At 40.7% G+C, this 27,522-nt stretch overlaps 1 protein-coding gene across 3 annotated transcripts in view; it reads left to right on the forward strand.

Annotated features, from left to right (window-relative positions):
* LOC119494118 (ecto-NOX disulfide-thiol exchanger 2-like) overlaps positions 1 to 27,522 on the forward strand; it is a 200,831-nt gene that overhangs the window by 108,334 nt on the left and 64,975 nt on the right. For all 3 annotated transcript variants that reach the window (XM_037779745.1, XM_037779747.1, XM_037779746.1), the window contains one exon: positions 5,151 to 5,285. In XM_037779745.1, coding sequence (XP_037635673.1) covers positions 5,151 to 5,285 — 135 coding nt within the window. The remainder of the gene's footprint in view (positions 1 to 5,150; positions 5,286 to 27,522) is intronic.

The raw sequence follows: 27,522 nt of genomic DNA on the forward strand, positions 1-27,522 counted from the left end.
TGATTATATCTGAAAAATTAAGCCAATTCTGAAGTGCCTTAAATTTGCATTCTTTATAATAGCCAGCAGGGGGCGACTCCTCTGGTTGCAAAAAGAAGTCTGATTGTATAGAAGTCTATGAGAAAATGAGCCTACTTCTCACTTGATTTATTACCTCAGTAAACATTGTAAACATGAGTTTATGGTCTCAATCGCTAGTTTCAAGTCTTCTTCAATACAGCATGATGTTCATTTAGTAAATTATGGTCCCATTTAGAGTCAAATGGGGTAGCTCAGTCCATAGGGACTTGGCTTGGAAGGGCTTGGAAGGGTCGCCAGTTCAAGTCCCCGCATGGACCAAGTACTGAGTGTGAACTGGTAGCTGGAGAGATGCAAGTTTGCCTCTTGGGCACTGCCGAGGTGCCCTTGAGCAAGGCACCAAACCCCCAACTGCTCGGGCGCCTGTCAGGGGCAGCCCCCTCGCTCTAACATCTCTCCATTAATGCATGTTTATAGGTCCTGTTTGTGCATGTGTGTGTATTTCGGGCCTGTGTGTACTGTATAAATAAAAGAGTGAAAAAATGTAATTTCCCCTCGGGGATTAATTAATAAAGTGCCTTTCTTCTTCTTGTTCTAAATAGACCATAAAGCAGGGGATGCTTTAGGGCGTGGCTACCTTGTGATTGACTGGTCATTACCACAGCGTTGTCTGGTCTGTCTGGTAACCCTTTCATACCCTTTTACTTATTTCAGTGCGATAAAACAAATGCATACTGTATATATGGAAAATATTTATTTATTTTTTCTCTATAATGTCACTTGGAACTGTTATCCTCATTTTGTGCTAAATTTCTTAATTAAATGAGAAAATACTCAGCCCTTTTCATTTGTCAAGGATTTAATTGACATAGAGTATACAAAAATAGGCTTTACCATGTAGTTGTTTTCTGAAAACACGCTGATATATATCGCTATCGAGATATGAAATGACCTATATCACAATAGAAGATTTTGGCCACAAAGACCAGCCCTAACTTCATATAAATTATATTGTTGAAGGCTGAAGAGTTAAAGAGTTATGGCGCTCGATATGTGAACATTTTGTACTATAGTAGTGCCAACTAAGTTGACCAACTAATGGCTTGTGTGATTGCTAATACAACCAAGAGTGCATTATCACCTTTGCTTACACATTATTCATGACTGAAGATGGTTGTCAACTAGTCCCTGTACCAGGGGTGGAATGTAACTCAGTACATTTAGTACAGTATCAAGTACTGTACTTAAGTACTATTTTGAGGTACTTATACATTACTTTAGTATTTCCATTTTCTGCTACTTTATACTCCACTACATTTCAGTGGCAAATATTGTGCTTTTCTACACTACATTTTATTTGATCATTTTAGTTAATCTGCAGATTCAGATTTATAAAAAAATATATATAATAAACAAGTAAGTTATGATGTATTATTGTAGGTTAAGTTAAGAGTTTATTGATCCTTCCCAGCAGTAAATAAAATAATTAAAATTAGCTCCACCTTTACCAGCTGCAACATTTTACTTACTTTACTTTTAGTACTTGAAGTATATTTTGATTCTGATACTTTTGTACTTTTACTTAAGTGAAATTTGGAATGCAGGACTTTTACTTCAGAGTATTTCTAAACTGTTGTACTGCTACTTTTACTCAAGAAGAAGATCTGAGTACTTCTTCCACCACTGCACTTCACAACCACTCAGGCTTATGCTGTCGGTGTTACTGGCAACATGAATTGGCTGTTGTTGCCGTTATTGGCGTGTGTATGTGGCAATTCAGATTACCTTATTGCTGACAAATGGTACAAACCTTGTGGAGATTGATTCATCATTTCCCTCTAATGGGTAACTGATGCTTTTCTTTGCTTCGTATTCCAAAGTAGCTGCCCCCACAAACGCTCCACACTACGCTCTGACTAACTCTGAGCTGGCACGCTATCTCGTTTGTTAAAAAGGTGTAAGAAAGTGGCGAGTGGGCCGATCGCTGAGGAAAGATAACAGCGTCACGGGGTGAGAAATTGTAGTCAGGAAACTATTTCTGGGCAAATTCCCAACTGGGACAATTTCTGACCTTTTTTTTTCAAATCAGCATTTTGCCACCAGCTGGACGAGGCAGTCTATTGTTAAACCCTGCATTAGTTTTCATATAGACACTCCTTGTGTTGTAAAGCTGCGTTAAAATGATCATGGCCGTGTAGTAAAGCTTTATGTCTCACCACTCCTCTCCTCCCACTGTATTATCTCTCCTGTGAGTGTACTGCCACCCAGTCAGCAGGACAGCTAATAGGGTTGTAAGCAGTTAACGGGCCTGTGAAGCTCCTGTCGGGAACATTAACATAGCAACACCACAACAGTGAATGTGTTATCGGGCCTCGTCATGGCAACGTGCAGACAACTGGGTCTGAGCGGGGATGCTGTTGTTGTGTTCGTGGAATTTAGAAGAATATTAATTAACGGAATGAAAGGCAGCGTAAAACAGTCTTTGTTGCTATATGACAAGCACGCTGGTACTGATGGCTCTGTCAAAGCCTATTTACAAAATGCAAAGCTAACACAGTCTTAATCATTAATAAATAAATAAATACATGTTTGTGGTTGAAATGTCATAATTACACCAATATTATATTTACAGTCATGTGGAAAACTTCTATCTGTTTTGTTTGTAAACATCTCAAGCATATTTTTTACCCTCTGAGACTCACAATAGATCCATTTTTGTCTTTTTTAGGGGGTATAGGGGTCTTTAGGAGGAGATAGCAGGTCAATGGTAGATGTCACATAGAAGGGGTGTACATCATCTGAAAGCTCGGAACCTGAAGATTAATTTGAGATGCTGCACTGTGTGTAAGGTTGTTCTAGTCATAAATCAGAAATCAGCATTGATTAAATATTTAACAAACGTGTATAAGGGGACACTATGATTGAAGTATAGGATGACCATTCCCATGCTCTATTATGTGTCATAAGTCGTTGCAGCTTTTTATAGGTTAATATCATTTGTTGCACAGATTTGGTGCTAAATTTAATCATATTTACCAATCGAGAATCAATATAAATGATTAATAATCCCTCCAAAATACCACATTAAGACACCAAGACCTTGAAGAAACACCATAGAAAAAGCCATGCTGTGATTTGGGATCAAAAACATTTTGACGTTTGGAGATTTCTGCAAGAATTGCATTTTTTGGCGGTTGGATGGCAAGCACTTATTGTCAATCTACCATTGCATTCAAAAAACTGCATATGATTATCATAGAGTGGGCATGTCTGTAAAGGGGAGACTCGTGGGTACTGATAGAACCCATTTTCATTCACATATCTTGAGGTCAGAGGTCAAGGGACCATTTTGAAAATGCCCATGCCAGTTATTCCTCGCCAAAATTGACCCCTAACTTTGGAGCGTTATTTATCCTCCTTCCTGACATGCTAGTATAACAGTGGAATCCTTAGGTTTTCTAGTTTCATATGATATTTGTACTTTCACTCAGCTTCAGCCTCTAAAAGAAAGTAAAAACGGTCTCAGAGAATCAAAGAAGCAGCATAGAAATATATTTCTATGAACACAAGAAGCCTGTTGCCGTTGTTCTGTCAGCTCGATAGTGAAATTGCTCATCCGAGTGTGTTGGTATACAACCAAACATGAACAGGCCACACATTGTGAGTAAACCAGGGCAAAACTTTCTTGCGGTGTAAAATCCCAGTGCTGTTCAGTGCTGGTTTGTATTACCACAGTTAAACTAAGTGTCAGGGAAGAGGAGGACAGGCTTGCGGCTCAGCCAGCAGCCGCCGCCGCTCGGTAATTTACAGGTCTGCCAGCGAGAGCTCAACCAGCAGGAGTTGTAAGAGTACTTAGAGCCGTGAAATGAACTCCAGATCGGGAGAATGAGCCGGCGGTGGATGTACGATGTGTTACTGTTGACTTAACTGCAGGGTTTTTATCTATGGGGATCTGAATATGTTTGCTTTTCTATGCAAGACTCAGGACTTGGCAGAGAACCATGAGCCTGAGGTTTTGTGTGGCAGCTGATATGTGCGTTTGTAGTGGAGAATTTTCAGTGTTTTTATGTCTCAGAAATAATGTCTGCATTTACACTTGAGGCAATGTTATATGTATTATATGTATACTGCTTAATACCTTTGTGTAGTGAACTTTGGTCAGGTCTTGTACTTATCAAACTTCTAAGAGTTGCACGACTGTAAAGGGTCAACTTAGGAGTGAGAAAAGTTCTTGAGTGTGAGGAATAAAAGAGTTATAAAGCAACTTACTTCTACTCAAAGTGAAGTGTATGAGTGAACTTAAAGAGCAGCTCTGATCACATGAATGACATGTCAGAGACAATAAAAAAAATATCTCCAAAAAAACATTAAAAGGGCTGCCACTAGACACAAGGATCTCTGCATCTGATTGGACGAACGCTTTCCTCAAACCGGAAACATCTTGGTGGTTCGTTTGGGGACTTTCTTCTCTTATATCACGAAAATAGTTCACTGAAATGTGTTTTCTGAAAACGTTTTAATGCGAGATATAAGCCACGCAGTCTCTAAATCCGTACGTTCTTATTACACACTTTGCCTTGCGCATTATCGTGTCATTCATACACCTTTCCATGCGACCAGTTGCAGTATTCTTGTTGTTCTAAACGAGACTCAGTGTGGAAGGGTACAGGATGTTCTCGGAGCAGCTGTAACCTTTTGAGCTGAGGTCATAGGTCACTGAGACAGGAAGTGCCAAGAGGCCATGAAGAAGAATAAATGACAGTGTTGTAAAAGTCAAACTGGAAGCTGGGTCACGGTGGCCTCTCCTCTCCTCTCCTCTCCTCTCCTCTCCTCTCCTCTCCTCTCGTCTCCTCTCCTCTCTTCTCCTCCCCTCTCCTCTCCTCTCCTCTCCTTTCCTCTCCTGTGACAGAATGAGAAATGAGGATTGAGATCAAAAAGCACTCATGTCAATAAGGTATAAGATTTTATCATAAAAGATCTGACTCCTTAAATGTAATTCTGGTTTTGACCTTGGACTTTCCTTTAATCCATCTAAATTGATGCACATCTTTTTGTAGTACTTGAATAATGATCTGAAAAGGGAATTTAAAAGCTCTCTTTCTCATTCATTTTGTGTGTCTCTCTCTCTCCAGACGTGAACCGTAACATGACCATGGCTTCTAACTCCATGACGATGCCCATGTCAGACCCCGGCGGCTGGGCAGCAGCAGCCATGAGCAACCTGGGGATGCCTCCGATAAACATGACTGGACAGCAGCTCATGCCAGGTACCACAGAAAAACATGCAGGTCACACAAAAAGGCATTGTATTGTACAGTTTATATATTGATGTGGGAATTTCTATCCCTCAGCTCATAAAAAATGAACTTGTTATATATGTTGACAATCTGTTGTGGTGATAAGATATACTGTAAGTAAGGTATAGCTGCCTACATGTTTAGAGGTGGGAGCAAAAAGCCGCCTAAAAGTTGCAGAACTTTTTTTGGTTCTCGCCTTGAATCCGCAGAATGGCTGGAAAACAAATGTGCGTAGGAGGACATATGAGTAACCGTGTTTCCTCCCCCTCCGCTGCCCTCAAAGTGCCCTTGAGCAAGTCGGTGAGCAACAGCACTGGAGAAGTTGTACTCACACACTGGGCAGCTCCCGATGCGTCAGTGTTTGAATGTCTGGAGCTTCCCCTCCTCTGCATCTACTCCTCCAGGCAGTTATAATTAAGGATGTGCTGTTAACTCATTTTCCTGCTTGACTAAAGGTTTGAAAATGCCAAATGTGTCCAGAGAAAGACGACATGTGTTTGTTTTTATACCCTTCGGGGTGATAAGTCATCCCTGTCTGACTGTATAAAGTGCAGCTGGAGCTCAGGATGTTTATAGTAGATGTGGTCACCCCTTTCAGGAGTTCCCTTTGCTGTTCCACTCGTCACCGAAGAGTCAGTAATCCTCATCCAGCCCCCCCGTGGGCATCACTAGGTTCATCCCGAAACATCTAGCCTGGCTCTGTCCAAAGGTAACAAAATCTTTAAGGCCCTGTCTACACATTTACAGATATTTTTAAAAACAGATATTTCCCTCTATGTTTTGGCCTCTCTTTCACACGCAAACAGAGTTTTGGGTCACAAAAACTGATATTTTTGAAAAATCTGATTACTTTGTCTCTGAGTGGTTGTTTAAAACGGAGTGTTTGGGAAACGATGAAGACCTCTTCTCATTTTGCGCATGCCCATTGTTGCTTTGTGTAATGAGCATGCACCAGAATACAATAACAAAGATGGCGGCCTACCGGCTTTTTTTCGTTTTGCACTGCTCAGACTAATTACTGCTTTACATTTGAAAACTGTTCCAGTAACAGGAGGCCAAATCAGGAAACACATTAAACATGTCGAGGCCAAATGGTGATTGAATGTAAAGACATTTTTGGCCAGGATGGAGACACCGTTCAGGTGAAAGACTGACAGAAACGGACGGTCCCTGAGGGAGTTATAAATGGAGCGAAATGCCTGTTGATGCGCAGAAGGAACTGTGTAGAATAATTAATCAAAACGACACGTTTGATGTGCAGATAAGCACGGAGGGTTCTGTGGTTAAAAAATTGCACAAAATGTAACCAGCGGATCTGCCGTGTCCGTGCGTAATTGTTGCTTGACAGCGCGCAACATCACTCCAGAGACTCCAGCGCTGTGCTGGGCTGGCTCTCTACATACTTATCTCATGCGCACTAATTAATTAATGAGTGGAACATGATAAACGTCTATGTAAGTATGATATTGTTTTAATTGTAGTGAAAACCAGGACAATTTGTTAGCGTTTGTTGAAAACCGGGACATTTGAGTGTTTTACAGATATTTGTCGGGACTCGGGACACAAAGCTTGAAACCGGGACACCGTCTCGTCCCCGTAGAGTGATATCGATCCTCTCATCTACCTCCCTGCAAGAAAGACCATCATCATACCTCCCAACATGTCAAACTGTTCCAATGAAAGAGCCCTATATGAGAGGGCTCAGCCTGTGTGCATAGAAATAGAGTTAAGATGTATAACTAGTGCCTGCTTAGGTCGGGTCGCGTTGGGTCAGCAGCTGAAAATGTGCCAGCACATAGTGCGTGTGTGTGTTGTCATATCAAATGTGCCAAGTTTACAACGGAGGGGTTTAGGAGAAGATAATGTTTCTGCATGCTGATCCCTTCTGTGTAACCTAGCTCGCGTAAAGTCAAGATATATAAACACGTCAACATCCCTATAATCCCACCAAGGCCTGCTTTCTTAAACTACGGTTCACAACCCCAACTGAGGCTTCTTTTGTTGGAGAGCGTGACTCAGTCGGCGGGTACGGCTGTGCCCTGAAAACACAAATGCACAGTTACAGCACAGTAATACAAATACAATCAATAATAAAAGAAGCTATTTGTACAAAACCCATAAACTTCAGTACTCAAGATGGTGGTTTAAGTTCTTCATAGAAGAAGAGGCAAGCATAAACAGCTCACTTTAACAGCTCACTTTATTGAAATAAGATTACAGTTCCCCGGTTTATTAACATACTGTAATCTAATGTTGTGTGTGCTATAAAAAAACACTTCGTCTCCAAAATGGTCTGTGTTTTACAGGCAGTTTTAGACTAACAACAGGCAATACATCACAACTGAACTGGTTGTCAATTGGTACACTACACTAAAGAAAGCGCTGAATTCCCCCTAATGAGGCATTTTCACTGCTTTTAATTTAGAGGAGCTGGTGTTGTCTGTCAGTCAAGAAACAGTAAAATCATTTCCCCCTCAAACTGCTTTCGTAAATACACTTTTAACTCATCTACATTCATTTGCAAAGTGTCACAAGGAGTTTTGCATTCATCTTAAACCATATTTAAAAGTAATAATTTAAAAGGAAAGTCATTAAATATTAATAGTGACAGACTTTGATTATAATAAAAGCTCAACTCCACAGATCACAAGGTCTCATTACTATACTATATCAACTTTATACAGTATGTCATGTACAAGGAGTCAATTATTCCCACAGGACGGAGTAGCAGTAGCAGTTGTTAGAGGTCACCCCGGAGGAAAGTACTTTGAACTCCGGGCTAAAGAGCAAATTATGCATTTTGCGTAGCTGTGAGGGTCCACGGGGGTGATGTAAATTTATTCGTCTGTCCATGTTTGCAACAGTTCATGCAGACATCTGTGCATAACCAACTGTCCATGTGAGAAAAACGTCCCCTCGTTTACATTTACTGCTTCATTCAGATGTGAGGGCAAATTTCTGCAAAAAAGACAATGCTCAGGTGATGTTTGGCACCTGGTGCACGAGACAGAAAGGACAGTGGTGAGTTAAAAAATGTTACGACAGCGAGGAAGAAGGCTGTGTCTTGCTCTCTTATTTTAATCCTTAATAAATGACCACCCTGAGCCCGGGGGACTGACGCTGCTTCTAATAACGAATCCACTGGTACATTTCTGTATCAACTCCATCATTTAACGTTATTAGGGAGTGAATTCTGCTGCCCGTTTTATAACATCCGACAGTGCACAAGCATTGAATAACGGGACACTAAGTGGGGATTCTTAGTTTAATTGCTATTAGTTGACATGCTGTATGTGCAGTGTTTTGTTGGATAGGCTATTCATTTATTCATTCATAAATTGGCATGAATGGTTGCTTATTATCTGCACCAGGAGATCATGTATTTGGTTGTGTGCGTGTGTGTACATTTCTGTATTTCTGCGACTGTCTGTCTGTCTGTCTGTCTGTCTGTCCACGGCTAATCTCACATACTACTGGATCCATCAACCTAATATTTTTTGTGCTCATCTGTATGCTCCATCCCACCCGACAGTATAACTCACAGTGGTGAGTCAGAGCTTTACAATTGGTAATGAACCTCAGAGAAGCATGGTAAGCTGTGTCAGCCATATGATGACACTGAGCAGAGGAATGCATATATAAAAGATCACCATAGTCCAACAAGTTCCTTTTTTACATTAAAAGAAAAACACAACTTAATAAAAGCCTAGTTTTAGCCTCAACTTTTTCCCTAGGTACTGCACATGTGGCTTACAAGTGAGGCAGTCATCAATCAAAACACCCGGATAATAATAAGAGTTTACAACCTCTATTTCACTTCCCTCAAGAGTGACCACCGAGGGGATATTCTGTGGCCTATTTCTAGAGTTGGTAAACAACGTGAGTTTGATCTTATCCGCATTAAGAACAAGCTCCAGTTGAAGTCGGGTATTTGGACGACATTAAAAGCATTTTGCAGAGTATTCAGTTGCCTGCACAAGAGTTGACGCACAACAATATATAACAGTGTCATCAGCATAGGAATGAAAATTAGGATTGATCCAATTTAATTAGATACACTAAGCTGACTCTGGGAGATAGAGTTATGACTTTGTAAGCAACACTCACATGCACACACACACACAAACATGCACAGAACAGTGGCTCAGTCCTACAAGTGGACTAGAGACAACTTCTTGTTTGTGTCACAGACCAATTCGGGCTCAAGCTTTGACTTAATGATGATTCGCTACATGTGAACTTGCCAGATAAACAAAGATCAAACCTTTCTGCAAATCTTTCTAGCTGTTATGGATGATAAATTATGGCAGCTTCCTGTCAGAGTTCTGCCACTATCTTAGTATTTATCATATTGCAGTTAATGAGGTTAAAGTTCATTAAAGAACGCTTCTCAAAGAGGTTGAAACTCCACATGGCTTGGCTCCCTGCTGCTACGTGTGTCTTGTTTTTCACAACCCATGAGCATAATGAACCAATCAGAGAGCGGTGTCATTGATACGTTTTTTTAAGAGAGCACAAACCATCTCATTCAAATAAATTGGGCTCAGCCAACACAGACTTATAACACTTCATTAACATTACTTTCAGAACACTGGATAACCGTTTTAGAGCCGAGAGCTTTAAAATTAATGAAGCACTGGCGCGTGTGCCCATCTGTTTATTATTTTCCAATGTCATTACAACCTCAGAGAGCACTTCATTGTTAAGTATTCTGCATTGAGAACATTGCATTCAGTCGTACCAATTCCACTCTCCATTTATAACATAAGGTTAGGCTCCGCTGTTTTGCTCTCTATCTGTGATTAGTCTTTTCTCTCTCTCATTGGTGGAGGGTCTTTTGTGGCACATGCTTTTCATTTGTGTGTTCACATACATGCATGTGATTGTCATTTGAATCCACATTTAAGATTAATGGTAGGACTGGGATGATACACTTATCTCCCGATTCTATACTATCACGATACTTTGGTGCCGATTAGATATGTATTGCGATTAGACACTGCGATTTATTGCGTTTTTTTTAACACTAGACCATGGGAAAAAGTTGAATCATACACTTCTAGGGACTTTTACTTTTGAAAATAGTTATGTTTGATTTTCAGCATGTATGTAGTCAGAGATGTCCCAAAATCAAAAGAATAAAGACATTTTCTATTTAATTTATAAGTGACATGTAATGTTTAATACTTCTGGTGAATATAATTCAATCAATCTTATTTCCATATATGTATTTTGTATATACAGTTCCCTTTGTTTACACCTTATTTTGAAAACCAGATGTAGTCATACGTGTATACTTCCACTGACATCTTTCTCTTTATACATCCATGGTCAGCTACATCGGGGTCGTTTGAATGCATCTAACATAAATGTCAGTATATGGGTGCTCTACAGTTGTAGCGTCGACCGATTTGACCACGGAGATGAGAGTGACGGCTGGCTTGACCGCACGTTACAGCAGTACGATAACGTTTCCTTTCCATGACAGAGTTAGCATGCAGCTTTAGTCGTGATGTCTAGCTCTGCTTTTCCTGGCAATGTGTGAAACCCAAAGTGTTTCCATACTTTACTGGAGGTGTAGTGTTTACCACGCTGGATTTAAAATGTGAGGGTACAGGTCGTATCAACGCAGACCCTCCACCATTTTATGTTATGACCTATCTGCCGATTTCTCCTCGCTACGCTAAGTGACGGATACAGAACGGATATGACGTCACGTGACTCAGACTACAACAATAAAAGCGGTAACTTCCTTCTACCTCGGCATAGACTCAAATGAAGCAAATATATAGATTCTGGCATTTAAAAAATCTATTTCAAAGTTGTAAAAAGAAAAAAATCATGATACATACGTATGTGAATGGATTTTTTTCCGACCCCTAATAAGTGGCTGTGGAAGTTGCCGCCCTTTACTACCACGGTCCAACCATTGAATTTCATTTGTGGTATTTACTGCTCTCACACTCAGAACAGCCTCTGCCAGCTCTCCTTTCGAGAGCATCATAAACATTATAGCGACAGAGTGGGGAGCTGTCCGTGATGGAGATGGAGGGAAACACTCTTGCCCACGCGTCGAGAGATGTGTGGAGGGATTTGATCTGTGTGGCAAAAAAACGGCCTTAGCCGTGGTAATATATCTTCATTAAAGTTGTTTTGCCGAAGCAGTTTCTGAAGGTTGGTGTAGAGAGGACAGGAGGGAGGAGAAAGAGATGGAGAGGGAGGAGGGTCGGGTGAAGAGGACAGCTGTGGCTCCCCCCATGGATCATCTGGAAAAGCAGCTGGTGCTTCCCTTTACCTTTGCCTCTTCCTCCTCTCTCCTTCCATACTCCCCCTCCCTACCTTCCTCTCTTTCTGTTCTCCCTCGCCAGCCCAAATTACCCAACATCTTCATTAATGTCTCATTACAGCTGAGTCAGCCGCTCTAACCCGCAGCCACATTAGAGCACACGCTGCTCACCCGCTTTTTAGAGAGCTTCACAGTTTTAGCCTGGAAATCTCAAACTGGATTGTGCTATAAATTGAGTACAATTGAAGGAATTATCTAAATAATACAGTACCTCACTCTTAATCCTTAAAATCTAAGTTAAGATCATGTGTGTTATTTTATTAAGGACTTAAATTAAGCTCTTTTTTAGTTTAAATCGTTGAAACTGCAACATAATCTTTTCTGCTATCGCTCCTTTTGTGAGAGAGTTATTTATTTATTTTTTACATGAGACATATTTCCGTTCAGAGCAGAACTCTATTATATCATCTCCATGCTCATGAGGTACTTTTTTTCTCAGGGGAGCTCAGTATCATCCGTCTGCAGAAAGACGGACGGACACTTTATGAGCCAGAATGAAATCATTGTGTCTGAATCACTCCTACCAGTTCTTTTTTCTTTTGCTTCTTCTCTACCATCTCTGTCTGTCTGTGTCTCTCCCTTTAACCTTTTATGAAGCGGAAATCTCAGGTCAATCAAAGTTGACTGCTAAGTGCAGTCTGAGTTATGACTGTGCGTCCACTATCCCTGTTCTGCCTGCACTTAAACAGGCAGCTGAAAGGAGGCCTCCGAGCTGTAAACCTGACCTCTGCTGAACTCAATCCATAATCCATAGGTTCAGCAGACTTTTGCAGGAGATGCGGGGTCATATTTCCAGTCTGTTTGCTCTGAACTTCCTGAACCTTTTGAGCCACTCTGAACATACTCAGCTCACACAAATGCATGCCTTCCTCCTTGAGCCTCCCACACACACACACACACACACACACACACACACACACACACACACACACACACACACATGAGGCATAACTTGAGGCAAGCTATAAAAGAGGCACACACTCAGTCATATGTTATGTTTTATGGTCTTTAAACTCATCCAGATGGAGTGACAAAGAATCCTGCTCTGTCTCGACTCAAAACTCGCCATGTCTCCATCACTTTCCAACAGTGTGTGTGTGTGTGTGTGTGTGTGTGTGTGTGTGTGTGTGTGTGTGTGATTTATGTGCAAGTTGGTGATATCTTTTAAATGCATACTCAAACATTTGGGATATAGGCCTGTTTTTTGTCATCTTTGGAGTTACGTGAAAAGATGAATATCAGTCTCATCTTCTGGCGTTCAGTGTAGCCAGATGTTCCAGGACAAGTTGAGCTTAGCGTTATACACAGACTAGAAGCCAAACAAGCTAAAAGAGGAAAAATACAGCTTCAAAATTGCCTTTTTGACATGTTATTTCTAATTAGCTAGTGAGCTAGCCATCATAACATCAAAGATAGAAGTCGTCAAGGATCCATTAAACTGTTATCAGGCCATTAAATAGGCATTATCGGTGGTTATAAGCCCCATAGATGTGTGTCAGTAGGGCCTTGGTAGACCCAATAGTAGGTTTTTATCATCTACTCACATGGTTGATCACCGAAAGAAGTGTTAAGTTTCACTTTCATTTTTGAAACATAGTTATTTTAAGCCCAAAAATTCCCTAAATTTAACTGAGTGGTTTTGTTGTTTAAAACTAAGTAAGAGTTTTTGTTGTCTAAACCTAAAGAAGTTGTAGTTTTTGTAGCCTAAACCTAAAGAAGCTGTTTGTGTTCAAAACATAACTTTTCATTCAGTTTACAACGTGTTAGAACGTGTTGCCTTTAAGTTTCACTTTTACAACGTAGTAGGTGCAGTAGGCCCCTAATGACCCACATCTATGATGCTTTTAGCGACAAATAACGCCTATTTAATGTCCCGATAACAGTCAAGTGTGGTAATTTTAGACCTGATTCCGCTTAGTAAAACAAATCTTAGGGATCTGTATCAATATGGTTTGTGTCTGTAATGCGTTCATGTAAAAAATGATCGGCCAATATGTTGTTTTCAGATTATAAAATCATTATCGGTAGCAGCCTAAAAGATCTAGTATCAGTTATAGTTGAGAGTTATCAAAGAGTTTAAAGGCCGTGCACACCCACACAGGTGTTTTCACTTATTCTGGCTGATTAGATTTCTGCTCAGATTGAAGGTGGAAAGAGTCACGCTGGAATTATATGAAGTCACTCAACTGCGTGTACCAATACAGTAATATAATTTGTCCCGCTCTGGCAGGTGCCACGAAGCTTACCAGAGTGAGGGAGGTGTCAATCAAGCAAAGTGTGTACACACCCACACAGTCCTCATAAAACCTCTAATCAGGCTCAATAATGAACACCGGTGTTGGTGTACCACATGGCTATGCAGTGGCCTTTAAACCCAGCGACACCGACTGCAACCAGTGGGTGAAGTAAATACTGTATGTCTGCTAACTGCTAATTATACTATAATGTGTTACTTTCTATTTCTACTAGGGCTGTCAATCGATTAAAATATCTAATCACGATTAATCGCATGATTGTAAATAGTTAATCGGGATTAATCACAAATTGATTGCAGTTTTTATGTGTTCAAAATGCACCTGAAAGGGAGATTTGACAAGTATTTAATACTCTTATCAACATGGGAATGGGCGAATATGCTGCTTTATGCAAATGTATGTATATATTTATTATTGTAAATCAATTAACAACACAAAACAATGACAGATATTGTCCAGAAACCCTCACAGGTACTGCATTTAGCATAAAACAATATGCTCAAATCATAACATGTCAAACTGCAGCCCAACAGGCAACAACAGCTGTCAGTGTGCTGACTTGACTATGACTTGCCACAAACTGCATGTGATTATCATAAAGTGGGCATGTCTGTAAAGGGGAGACTCGTGGGTACCTAAAGATCCCATTTTCATTCATATATCTTGAGGTCAGAGGTCAAGGGACCCCTTGGAAAATGGCCATGACAGTTTTTCAGCGCCAAAATTTAGCGTAAATATGCAGCGTTATTTAGACTCCTACCCAACAAGTAGTAGTATCAGTAGTACTAGTATGACATGGTTTGGTCCTTAGGTTTTTCTAATTTCATATGATGTTAGTATCTTCACTCTAGCTTCAAAACTGAACCCGCTACAACCTGAAAAACACAAGTTGTGTTAATGCATTAAAGAAATTAGTGGCATTAAAACGAATTTGCGTTAACACGTTATTATTGCATTAAATATGACAGCCATAATTTCCACACGTGTAATAACACAGTGTACATGTAATATGACAGCTTCAGAGTTGTTGAAAGTCTGGTTCATGGCCAGGCCAAACAAAATGTTGGACTTATCTATACTGAATGGTCAGAGATGAAATCAATATCGATCTGCTGGAAAGAAAACAAACAAGTGTTTTTCCCCAAAATGTCAGTTTTCCTTTGATTCAAGAGTCCCTGCATTTCATCCTCCATGATTTAATCCGAGGTGTCCAGACAGCTGCACCAACAGACTGTGAAGCACTTTATCAACTGTGCTTTTAGATAAGTGCTGTTTCAATAAAAACGATTATTGTTATTAAAGGATCACTGGTGTGGACAGATAATATGACAGACTGAATAAAGAAGTCCTTCTGCAAAAGTGTCATCACTCTGTAAGTACAAAAAAAAAAGCCTTAATTTGATTTAATTGTACGTTATCTGTCATTTTGCGAGAGTCATTTGTCATTCTGTAACATAGCCATCTTATTTTAGAATTAAACTGTCTTCTTTACAATGAGGAGCCGGAGACAGACGCGGGATCGGTCTGTATCAGTTTGTTTGTCTGTCCATTACACCAGACATCTGAATTTTATAAAAAACTTTTTTTTGTCTGTGGTAAACAAGTAAAGGTCAAAACAAAGCATCATATTTGTCACCTATTGGTGCAGAACGGGACTGAATTATCTTTTTGTATCTTTGTGTTTTATCTCATTAACCGTGTAGGCCTGTGACATCTTCAGCAAATGCAAAGAACTGTGTAGATTAACGACAAAACCTCCATGTACTGTGCACACAATTTTACCAATTGTGCCACTTAGGTGAAGTTCTCCAACAATGCCAGAGCAGCTGTCATTATGTGAGACCATTACACACGGCTGATATTAATTCCTCACATATACCTGTAAACTACCATTTACAGTGATATCTCACATATCATGTCAGAAAGATAATCAATAATTTAGTTTAGAGTGCTCATATCAGAGCAAACTTTGTGCTACACATTGAAGGATAAAACGAAAAAATACATTAACACATGAAAATAAAAGGATGCCGATAAACAATCACACAAAATCAGGCTTATGTATAGGAAATGGCTTTTGTTTATGCATGTTGCCCCTGGTATTAGTTAGCTCAACCTCTCTTAAAGACCGAAAAACTTAAAACAGCAAATATGCCTCTCGCTCATAGACTGTATATAATGAGTGGACGTAGTCACCATGACGTCACCCATTGGTTTTCAAGCCTAAAGTTCTGCATTTTGTCTGTTGCCATCTTTGTTTTTTAAAACCAGTAGTTAAACAAGAGGGTGGAGCTAAGTACAACCGAACGCTGAATAAGACATTTTTAGGCGACCAAACTGTTTCAATTAACTTCCATGAACTGAAAACACACTGTGAAAGGGTTAAAGCTCTAAGACGAAAACACGGACAACTCCCGCCGTGGTAGTAACCTAAAGCATCCCCTGCTTTATGGTCTATTTGAGTCTAAATGGGACCATAATTTACTAAATGAACATCATGCTGTATTGAAGAAGACTTGAAACTAGCGTTTGAGACCATAAACTCATCTTTACAATGTTTACTGAGGTAATAAATCAAGTGAGAAGTAGGCTCATTTTCTCATAGACTTCTATACAATCAGACTTCTTTTTTGCAACCAGAGGAGTCGCCCCCTGCTGGCTATTAGAAAGAATGCAAGTTTGAGGCTCTTCAGCATTGGCTTCATCAGAGGTTTCCGCCTGCTCTCTCTATTTTTGTACTTGTATGTTTTACATATCAGCTTATTTGTATTTTTTGTGTGGGATGGCATGTTTAGTTTCCTTCCTCATTTTATTTTTAATTATAGAATAATAGCTGAAAAACCATGGGGCCAGCTGTCTTTTTAACAAATATACCATTAGATATGTGAAATCATGACTGTTCTTTTCTTCCTTTATGTCTTATATGTATAAACTACTATTACTTCTAAGTCAGAGGTTGTGTGAAACAAATGGACTTATTGTGGCCGGAGTAGAGGCACTATTTCGTCAGCACCGTTATTGAATTCAGTCAGGTAAATTTGTATTCAGTTTGAGTTGTGTTGACCATAAAGATGAGGAGTCTATTGATCTCTAGATATCTTTATGGTCGGGGTCGGTGAATGGAGGTTGTGTATTTTGCCGCGGTGTGTTATTATTGGGATATTGAATGGAGGTTGTTATATCACTGAGTCATACACCCACACTGTGATGACAGCAGAGTACCGTGGAATAGCCAGAAAAATGGTTCTCCTCCATCTCTCCCGTCTCTGTCGAATATGATTACGTCTGTCTCGGTGTCTCTCGGTGTCTCTCTGTCTCTCTCTGACCTTACAACCCTACAAGCTACCACTTATTATCACAGAAACACAGACACTCTCATCTCTAAATCTGGCAGGATTTATTCACTCTGGCAGCTATGTCTAAGACACTTTATCTCAGGGATATAATTTAGCTTTTTCAAGAGTTTTCAAGAGACTTTGGGACTCATAAGTCATATTGTCCTCTGAAGAAAGATTGAGGCGGGTTTTTGTACTGATTAAATCCATGTATTCCTCTGTCCTCTGGTCGACCTTGCCAACATTTTATTGTCTTAACCGTCAACAATGCCACAGACAGGCCACAAATATGACTTCTTGAGTTGTCTAAAAGTTTTATTCACTTAATATTGACAACTTTAGCATTTGTTTCAATACTAAAAAGGCCAAACCGCAGTCTGCTGATGTTGAAGTTCAGCTGTGGAATATCATTGTTTTCAGACTGTCCCTCCATCCTCAGTCATTATCATGAGGATGACTCCTCATTCTCAGTTCCTTTCTGTACAAAGCAGTGCTCTTAGATTTAAATGATCATGTGACGAAAAGATAGTCCTAACTTTATTTATTTTTCTCCCCAATAGTTTTTTGAGAGATGTCACGGAAAACCAAAAAGTCAAGCTGTTGGTGTCGCTGGAGGTTAAGTCCGCAGTAATCCCGTCCTGAGCCACGTCCTTGGACTTTAAAGTGGATCTCTAGTTGAGTTTTTTTCACGGAAAGAGCTGCCTGTCCTCCTACTTTATTCATTTCTTAATCAGCTCAGTGTGAAATTTGACTCTTGTGTTTGAAAATGGAGGAGATCTAAAAATGTTTTTGCTAGTCTGAAAGATGGAAACATGTTAACACCAACATACGGGCATATTTGGGAACCCTGAAAAAGCTCATCTAATGGGCTGTTTAGCTGGGTTTCCACCAAAAAAAACTACTTTTCAAGGAATTAAAGGGTTCCTTCAGCCCACTGTTGTCTGTGTTTCCCCCGTCTAAAGACCTGCGAAGTTTAGGCAAATTAGTCCGCTGACGTAAAGCAACATGACATGGGACGAGGGCTGCTGGTGGTCACAGCGGTAAACACACTCTGCAGCCTGCAGTTCAATTTGTCTGCCTGTTTCATAAAATTTTTTTAATAAAAACACTGGAAAAAAGAACATTAGGTTTTGTCTCACTGCGAGGATATTCACTGCTGCATATATTTACGGATGCACGTTGGATGTAATGAATGAAATGCAGCAGAGGAAAATTAAACTAAGAGCGTCTGTCTCTACAGTAAATCATCTGTTGAGCGATTGATTATTTATTTGTGCGTCAGAAAATAACTTTTTTTTCTGTTATTCACAGCACTGCCGCACTACGTCTCTCTCCTACTGCTCACCCTCGCAGCTCGTTTGCACAATCTGTCTCTTTTTCTCTCTGTCTTTTTTTGAATGAGTCGGGACACCAACAGCAGAGCATAACTTTACTTTTAATGTTCTCCCCTCTGTCTAAAATGGTCCTAAATTGATACTAGAGTACTTCCTTGTTTTATGAATGAAGCAGTACAGTGTAGGCAGCAGTGCTGTGTGTGTGTTTCACCAATCAGCGACGGTCATCCATGCAAACTCCACCCCTTCGACCAGGGCGTTTTTGGGGGGTAAAATGTCCCCAGAGCTTAATTTAGACCCTTGACCCTGCAGTCGAAATGCAATGAGTTCCTCAAAAGGTTCTTAGTTCCGGGGGAAAGTTCCTGCGGTGGAAACGGAGCTTTTGTAATTTCAGCTACTGGTACTCTTTAGAGAATACCAGTACCAATACTAGATAATATTAGATAAGATATACTTTTTAATGTCCCCCAAGGGAAATTTGTTCTGGACTCAGTTCCTCAGAAGATAAAATCATACAACACATAGCTTTCATGTAACAGTTTGCACAAACACACCTTCTGACAATGGCGACATATTGCACAACTCCCCCGTGGCCAACATCCTACATTACCTGTTAGTGTTGAGAATCTTAATGGAATGAATAGGGCACGTTATTTCTGTTCCTGTCTGATAATAGACTGCTCATAGATTGTTTGGAGGGACAAGTGTTTTTTAACCCCCATCATTTCCATAGCAGTCTCCAGCTAGTCCTGCAGAATGTCCATGTCTATTACAGACCACATGCTGTAATTTCGCCATGGTTAAAATGCCATCCAGAACAATCAGTTAAATTACAGAGGAGCACAATGAATATTTCATTCCCCACCTCCCGACCGCTGGAACTGGAACATTGCCAGCAGGAGTTGCTCATAGCAACACAATGCAGAACCGGTGGTGTGAATGAATTAAACTAATTAGTGATTATTTACATTAAAAAAACAAAATGGGTTTGTTAAACAATATCCTTGCTGCCAGCTTTAAACCTAAACCCAATTTGATTTCATGCCTCATAACACTTATTTTCTTGGTGCCTTTTGTTTTCTTATGCAGCCCATTCCTAGGTATCACAACTGTAATTAGTCATGCTCTATCAGTAATAGGCCGCTTTTTCCAGCCTTGTTTATTTAGTCTTTTAACTCCGAATTCTACAAAGCATTATAACAGCCTTGAAACGTTTTTAATGTGGCTTTTTGAAGGTTGTAGATACCCTTTTATATTGTGTAGTGCTGTTCAGAATATCCCTGGTAACTTGTGGGGGCAAAGCGCTGTCACTTTATAGACCTTTTCATTGCCATTATGTTGCTAGGGCAACAGCTTTGGTCCAGGTTTACTTCCTGTCAGATAATGCTTTAACAAACATATGGTGCCTTCAAATGAAACTCGTGAGCTCGTGTTTACAACATGGGAAGTCGTGTACACAATATGCTTGCTATGCTTCAAGTGGTAAAGTCGTGAGAACTCCGCTGCTAAGCAACGGCAATATTACCGTTACTGTCGGCGTCTAGAAGCCACAGAGGCTAACAATTTAGCAAGTGGGCAACATAATGCAGGAAATGCAAAGGCATAATGACAGAGAAAAAGATGAAGCAGTTCAGAATATCAACATTTTCCTCAGACATTTTATAAAATTAGGAAAAAAAACAATCTACGACTAAAATTACAATATATTCACTTATTATGTACCGAAAAATGAACTTCCATGGCCTCCACCATTTCTGACAACGTCAACAAACATTTCACAACTCACAACAGCTCCCAGAAACTTTCCACTTACGAGGTTGTGAATACGACAAGAGGGGGGCGTTCATATGTGAACACGGTTAAAACGACCCCATTTAAAGGCACCAATTGCAACAGAAAATACAAAGGGGCCCATACAGAATGTTTATGTTGTCAAGTTTGAAAAGGTGTATAGGGAAATGGGAGTATCTTGGGGAGTGCTGCCATTTTTGGAGGGTAGCCTACGTAGTAGCCCCGTACATAAGTATGCGCGAAAGACAAATACCATATAAAGAGAAGCTGACAGAGGCAAACAAGCGATATATTACAAAATTTAAGTTAGTTAATGATATCGATCCTTACGAATTAGGAGGAACTTGACAGCTTGCCACCCATTACGGTCACTGATGTGTTTTGGCATTACCTATCAGCAGTTCAAAATATGTTAATCTTTGGAGGCCCATGCCCAATTTACAAACGAGTAGGGATATGATCCAAACAAAGATAAGTTAGCAAATGTTATGCTAACTGATTGCTAACAAAACGTCGGCTAATACTTCATAATTAATCGGTATTTTGCAAAATGAAACCCATGACGTTAGCCTACCTTTTTGTCTGACTGTATACTATATATACTACATTTTGTCTTTTGAATCGTATTCACTGTGTAGTGTTTTGTGTTAGTTCAGCAGGTCTTTTGACACTTGCAGTAAACAGCCAGTGGACGGCACTCTTAAGTGGTGGACACACTGCCAACATCAGGAGCGCGTGTCGGCTGCGTGGTGTGTTGTTTTTATTTCGGCGTCCATGTTAACAGGTTAGAGTGGCCACACTGCCCGCGTCTATTTTATAGAATAGAGGTCTCGCCTATTTTTCACGCGAGCCGCGCGTGTCTCAGCTGCGTCTCTCAGCAGCAACAGACAGTGAAGGTAATCTATTGACAGTATATTAACATTATACCAGCAAGACTTTACTACATTTTCTAAGAGTTTACTAGAGTTAAAGGAAATGCTACTGCGTCTGCACTATGGGCCCAGTGGATGCGGAAGATCGACGGAAGATCCGGGTACTCTATCTCTGTGCACTCAAGCAATTTTGGCTTCATGCGCCACTGAGCAACTTTCATAGGAACGAACGAGAGCCCGCATCCAACGCTGTATCCAGTTCTCTTTATTCATCCACGGTGGCATAACATTCCCATTCCCTTTACAAAAGCACAGGACGTATTGACTCCAGATGTGAAATTCAATTAAATTCAAACTTTATTTCTGACTCACAAGAGGGCCAATAGCAATAAAAAAAAGAAAAGAAGACATACCAGATAAAACCACAACAATTCATCATTCAGTTTATAAAAAAACGTCCATATGTTGGCTATCTCGCCGGTGTTTTCTGAGCCTGGATGAGTACAGAGAGCAGCTCTTCCTAGAGCTGGTTAAAGCCTCTATGATGCTGTGCTCTGACTCATCCAAGCAATTGTACATCAGATGTGAGAGAATAGTGCCTCACATGTAGGAACACCACAGAGCACAAACAGTTGACTGGCACTTTGCCATGATCTGGGAACCCAAAGCAACAACCTCAATGCATCACTGTAAGCCACTATGAGCCTCCACATACTACTTTTCCAGTACCTACACCACAGATGAGCTCTTTGTGTGCATAGATGTGCAGAAAGCTCTCAGTAAATGCTCACTTGCCCGACTGGCCAGAGGTCAGAGACAGCTGGAGGGGATGAAGTGTTTTTCATGGTGCTGCAGTCTTTTAGTAAATAATAATGAATTGTGTATGTATCTCTGCATTAGTATTCACTGTGAAATGGCAATTCTGTTAACTTACAGCACTCCAGGACAGCAAGGGCATTTATGATAGGCTCTCTTCATGGAAATAGATGTTTCTATTACGAGCAATAATGGCATTGATTGGCTGGTTTGGACTCTGATTATGAGTGTTATTGGGTTGAGGCCACGACGCAGCTGCTCATAAGGAAGATATGTGGATGAATTTACTCGCTCTCCTCCTCCCTGCTTCACACACACATATGATTCAGTTTTTAGTATTTTCTTTTTGAATTAACAAAAAGCCTCACAGGAGGAGGAGCGTCTCCCACGGTTGGCACACACTAGTTTTTTACATGAACACACACACAAACACACACATCCTCATACTCTGTGATTTGATCTACTGCAGCGAGAGACTGATTTAACTGACTGAGGTTAATATCCTATACGGTAACGTCAGGGGGAAAGATGAACAGCGTAAAAATTAATGATGGAAATTGTGGTTCATAAAAATTTCACAGAGTTTAACAGGTGCAATCTTTGCAGAACAAACGCGATAAAGTCATATCTGTCACCATGCAGAAAATCTAATGAAGAATTCTAATGGAAACGGATGGGTTTTCAAGAGATATCTGGCGGAGATTAGAAAGGAAATGGAGATGCAGATGGGAGGACAGTTGGCAGGGTGAGTAAAAGGCCAAGTTCCAGGAGGCTTAGGCCTGTCTGTTCATCAGAAAATATTACCCATATTACCCAGCATGCCTCACAGCGGCTGTCCGTGTCCCCCCGACCGCCACCCATCGCTGGCTCTGCTGAGAGGGAACATTTACTGTGGAAATCACAGTTTGAGCAGGAGGAAAGGGGAGGGGAGGTTGTGTCAAGGCTGGGAAAAGGGAGTACAACGGTGCTAGCCGGGAGCTTATAGTCAAATTTTAATTTCAATTTCATGTCTGTGCTTCTCTCACACACACTGGCAGGTTGAAATTCAGTTACATTTAACCTCCGGGAAAGATTTTACATTAGAAATAAAGCACCGAGATGAGGATGTACTGTATGTGTAAATGCTTTAGAGCATGTACAGTAATGAAGGAGTGCACAGAAAATAACAGTGAGCTGGAGAAAAAAAAAGAGATCAGAGATAAACAGGCACAGAGACTGGCGGCCTTGTGTGGGCGGTCGGAGAACTAGAAGGTTTCTCTTGATGTTTTTGTTTAAGGGCACTTTCATGATCCCTGGGTCTCGGAGGAGTTTCTCACTACAGACCCCTTTTGCACTGAAACCACTCAAACACTGGGTCATCGCACCGTTAGTGATGGAACATAAAACGTGGCTTCCGGGCTCAAACTCCATTGTTGCCATAGCGATGAGAGCAGCTGAAAATCGCCTGGAAGAAGAGACAGTAAATAATATCTCATCATGCACGTCTCTGCTGCTCTCTGCACATGCTTCTAAGCACAAACTGTTGGTGTGTATATTGATGGATGCAGAAAAATAGGACTGGTGTTTTCAGGTGAATGCTGTAAAATGGACTTCATCATCCTGGTAATGATTTTACCTGATGATGATGATGCTACTGTGAATGGAAAGTTAAGGGATCACCAATTCTAGGTAAAAAAAAAAATTAGGGAAGGGTTAATATCCGCAAAAACAAATGAATTTCCCAGATTGAAGAAAAAAACTTGGATATTCTCTGAGAGTATTGTTATTATGGTAAGGATGGCCTCTGAGCGAGGCGAAGGTCCTGAAAGATACATAAACACGTTTTCTTTCATGTTCTTTCTGTGTTCTTTTATGAACACAAGTAGATACTAATTATGATAGTTTATTACACGGCTTTGTTGAAGACTCGATTCTGATTACGGTATTTTACGGTCTGTTAAACCGTTGCTATGTATAACAGACCGTTGCTATGCGTAGTTCTGATGTCAGACTCTGGAGGACCATTTTTGTGTGAACTTATTGATTTCTTCAGTAAGTAGCCGTGTAATAAGCGGGATAATGTACAGCTATTGTTGTGAAATAAACCCCTTCAGGGCGATGCGAGCTTCGTGTTGGGGTGCTGCATCGCCCTGTCTGGGTTTATTTCACAACAATGACCGGCTCGCTGTACGTTATCCCTTACTTGAAAGCTTATTTTGCATCATATCATGTCGTTTTTACATTCGGTTGGGTCGTAGCAGCTGCAGCAGTCACATTGTGGGATTTATAGTCTTGAAGTCATGGCACTGTCAGAAAGTTGACGCAGCCCGTCGTTGGTTGACCAAAGCTCTGAATCAGCTATCAGCGGAGTTGTCTCACAGTCTCAATTATAAACTCTGGGACTGAGACAGCCCCAAAATCACACAGTGCAAAGGTTCCTCAACAAAGTGAGACATTTTCTATTTGTTTCAAGTCTGAAATGTCTCAGGGCTGTTACATTCAACTGAGACTGAGACTACTGTGCGAGGAGAAATGTATTTCTTTGTCTTCTGTCATGTATTTTTATTGCTGACTGTTGGTGCTAAAGAAAGAAGCCATCGCTCTCTGAATCTGATGGACTTTGACTAAAATATGACATTTAGCTTGATGGTTCATAATATTACTGGATCTTTTCTCTTTCCGTTGAACTCCGCAGATGCTCTGTTTGACATGTGTGAGATGTACAAGAAGTCACTAAAACAACACTAACCACCAAAATAACGCCCAGAAATCCAATCTGCTTCACCACCACACAGAGTTTAACTGTTTTAGATTGGGTGCAATTTGACTGATAATACTTGTACAAGTCTTATTTTAGTCTTGTTTATAATTATCATATTGACACATCTGTGAACAAATATTTAACACAAACACACTAGGGCTTCATTTGAGGTGAGTCGGCCATGCTCATAATCAGATTAGTTCTTACTCTAAATACAAACTTAATTTACCCTAAATCAACATTTACACTGTGAACACAACAGAACAAATAAACAGCATTTCCTGCTGTATTCTTGCTCGTGTAAAGGAATATCAGCTTGGAGAAAAACAAAGTAATGATACAGGAATGTGCAGGTGTAGAAGGAAGCCCGTATACACAGAGTTACTCAGCCCTGAGCAGTCAGATCATGTCTGTTGAACGTAGCGTGCTGACCTGAGTTCAGAGAGCTCGAAGCAGGTGAAGCCGGGATGTAACCCTGGAGACGACTTTTTGTCTGATCTCGATGTTTTCCTGGGTCAGACGGAGCCTTATTTAATCCTTTATACTGGAAGTACAAAAATGTAACAGAAAACCAGGCTCACTGAAACAGACAGGATCACATTTTGACATTCATGATGATCATTTGTATTAATAAATTACATACATAGACACGGCGCACATGAATAAGTGCATATACACAACAGGTCTTCATGCTCAGTTTATAAATGCTGCTCATATCTCTCATTTTCAGACGACTGGTCATATACCATATATATTCAGGATGTAACCCACCAGTATGAACGAACTGTCAGTGATGGTGAAAAGTCATGCGTGTACAGAGTAACAATAACGTCCATTTTCTTACCCACTCTTCTCCCACTTGGTTTCAACACGTTTCTGAGAAAGTTTCTGTGAAAGTTTCTGTGAGTTTTTGACTGAATTGAGGCTTTTATTTAACTTCTTTTTCTATTGTTGTGTCTCTGTCTTCAATTCCAACTCCCTACCTCGTCAAACAACACATTCTCACTCCATCAAATACCGTCACTTGGTCAGTGGTCCTCGGCATCGGAGACCGACGCACGGGGTACCCCTCTTGCGTCTGACTTTTGGACAGACCAGGGACAGCGTGTCAATATACGCTCCTTACACGCATAGTGTCCTTTCAGAATAAACTACCGTTTTCATAGGAAGTTTAAGCAACAAAACCAGTTAGTTAGGGTTAGGAAACGGTCGTGGTTGAAGCTCACTTCACTGACTAGCGACTGACGTGGCTCATGGGGCTGACGATAACAACGAGTCACGTGACTAAAGACTTACATGACAAAATGAAAGGACCTCAACCTCAACCTCAGAGCAGACAGAACATCTTGATTGGGGTACAGCCCTAGTATCCTTCAATACTGAACATTTCAGCATGCAGCACTGTCGTTGCCGGTCGTTGATCCTTATTTGCGTAGTGGCCAAACTTCTGTGTCCGTCACGTGATGCCATTGGGCCCAAAAATACTTTTTCCCATAGACTTACATTGGGAATGAGTAGTCTGAAACTGAGCGGATCATTTTTTTTTTGAGGTAAATCAACTTCCAAGTACGAACACTTGAATAGCCCTTATTTAAATCATTAGGTCCTAAAAGTTGTAAAATGCACTGATAGCCGAATCCAGAGTTATTTCCCTTCCTCCGTTCATGTGAATGAGACCCAGACTGACGCTGGAGCGAGGGCTGGGTGGCGGAGTCAGCAAGCCGTGACGACAGCGTGACGGATGTGACCCCGTGATCGAGCCATGTGACCAAGAAGACTCTACTGCGCCTGCTTCATTGGCCCAATGGATGCGGAAGATCTGGGTACTTTTCCAGTCAGCATCATGCGCCACTGAGCAACTTCCATAGGAATGAAGAGGGCCCCGCCTCCAACACTGTATCCAGTTCTCTTTATTCATCCACGGTTGTAGATTATTGAATCTTCTCAACTTCGAAGCAGCCAGTAGTTTCTTTTCATTTCAGTACGGTATGAAAATCAACTTGATTGAGCTGTAAATGATCTATTAGAGTAAAGTGCAGTAAAGTAAATAAATCCTGTTTTCTTTGTTCCATAGTTACTTCACTGTTGCAGCGTACTAATGTTGAAAGCGCAGACTCTTATGGTTCGTCCTTGGGCTGATTAGACACTCTTGATTCTCAAATATGAGAGGCGGCTGCCAAACAAATTCAAACACAAAACATGGATATAATGAAAAGGAAACATTTAATAACAGAGTTTGCTATACAGCAGCCAGCTATTCTTTTTCTATCTCAATACGAATACAATTAGCGACATCTGCGACCACCCAGACGGATACAAAGACACAGTGTTAATGGGAAACAGTACATCCTGGTTTGCCGTAGTAATAATTGAATCAGATTTTATGGCTCTGTTTCTCTTTTACTGCTTCGCTTATCTCTCTCCCTCAGTGTTATCCATCTTCCTCTCCTCCACCTCACCAGAAGAAGTCATTCATCGCTCTGCCATCCGAGCGGTGTTTTCATTATCACCTGCCTCCTCTCCGTCTGTCACCTGGCTAAAGACGGATGTAGGGGTCATCAACAGGAGACAGAGGAAGCCGGCCGAACCACCGCAGTATCACGGCTCTTCATCTTTATGGTGTTTAGTTCTGCAGCATCGTGTCACTGATAACTTTTCCCTCTCTTGCATAATCGAACTCTCTTTCTCTGTTCACTCCTCCAGAAAAATAGAGAAAAA

The sequence above is a fragment of the Sebastes umbrosus genome, chromosome 9 (assembly GCF_015220745.1).
Source record: "Sebastes umbrosus isolate fSebUmb1 chromosome 9, fSebUmb1.pri, whole genome shotgun sequence".
In the NCBI taxonomy this organism is placed as follows: Eukaryota; Metazoa; Chordata; class Actinopteri; order Perciformes; family Sebastidae; genus Sebastes; species Sebastes umbrosus.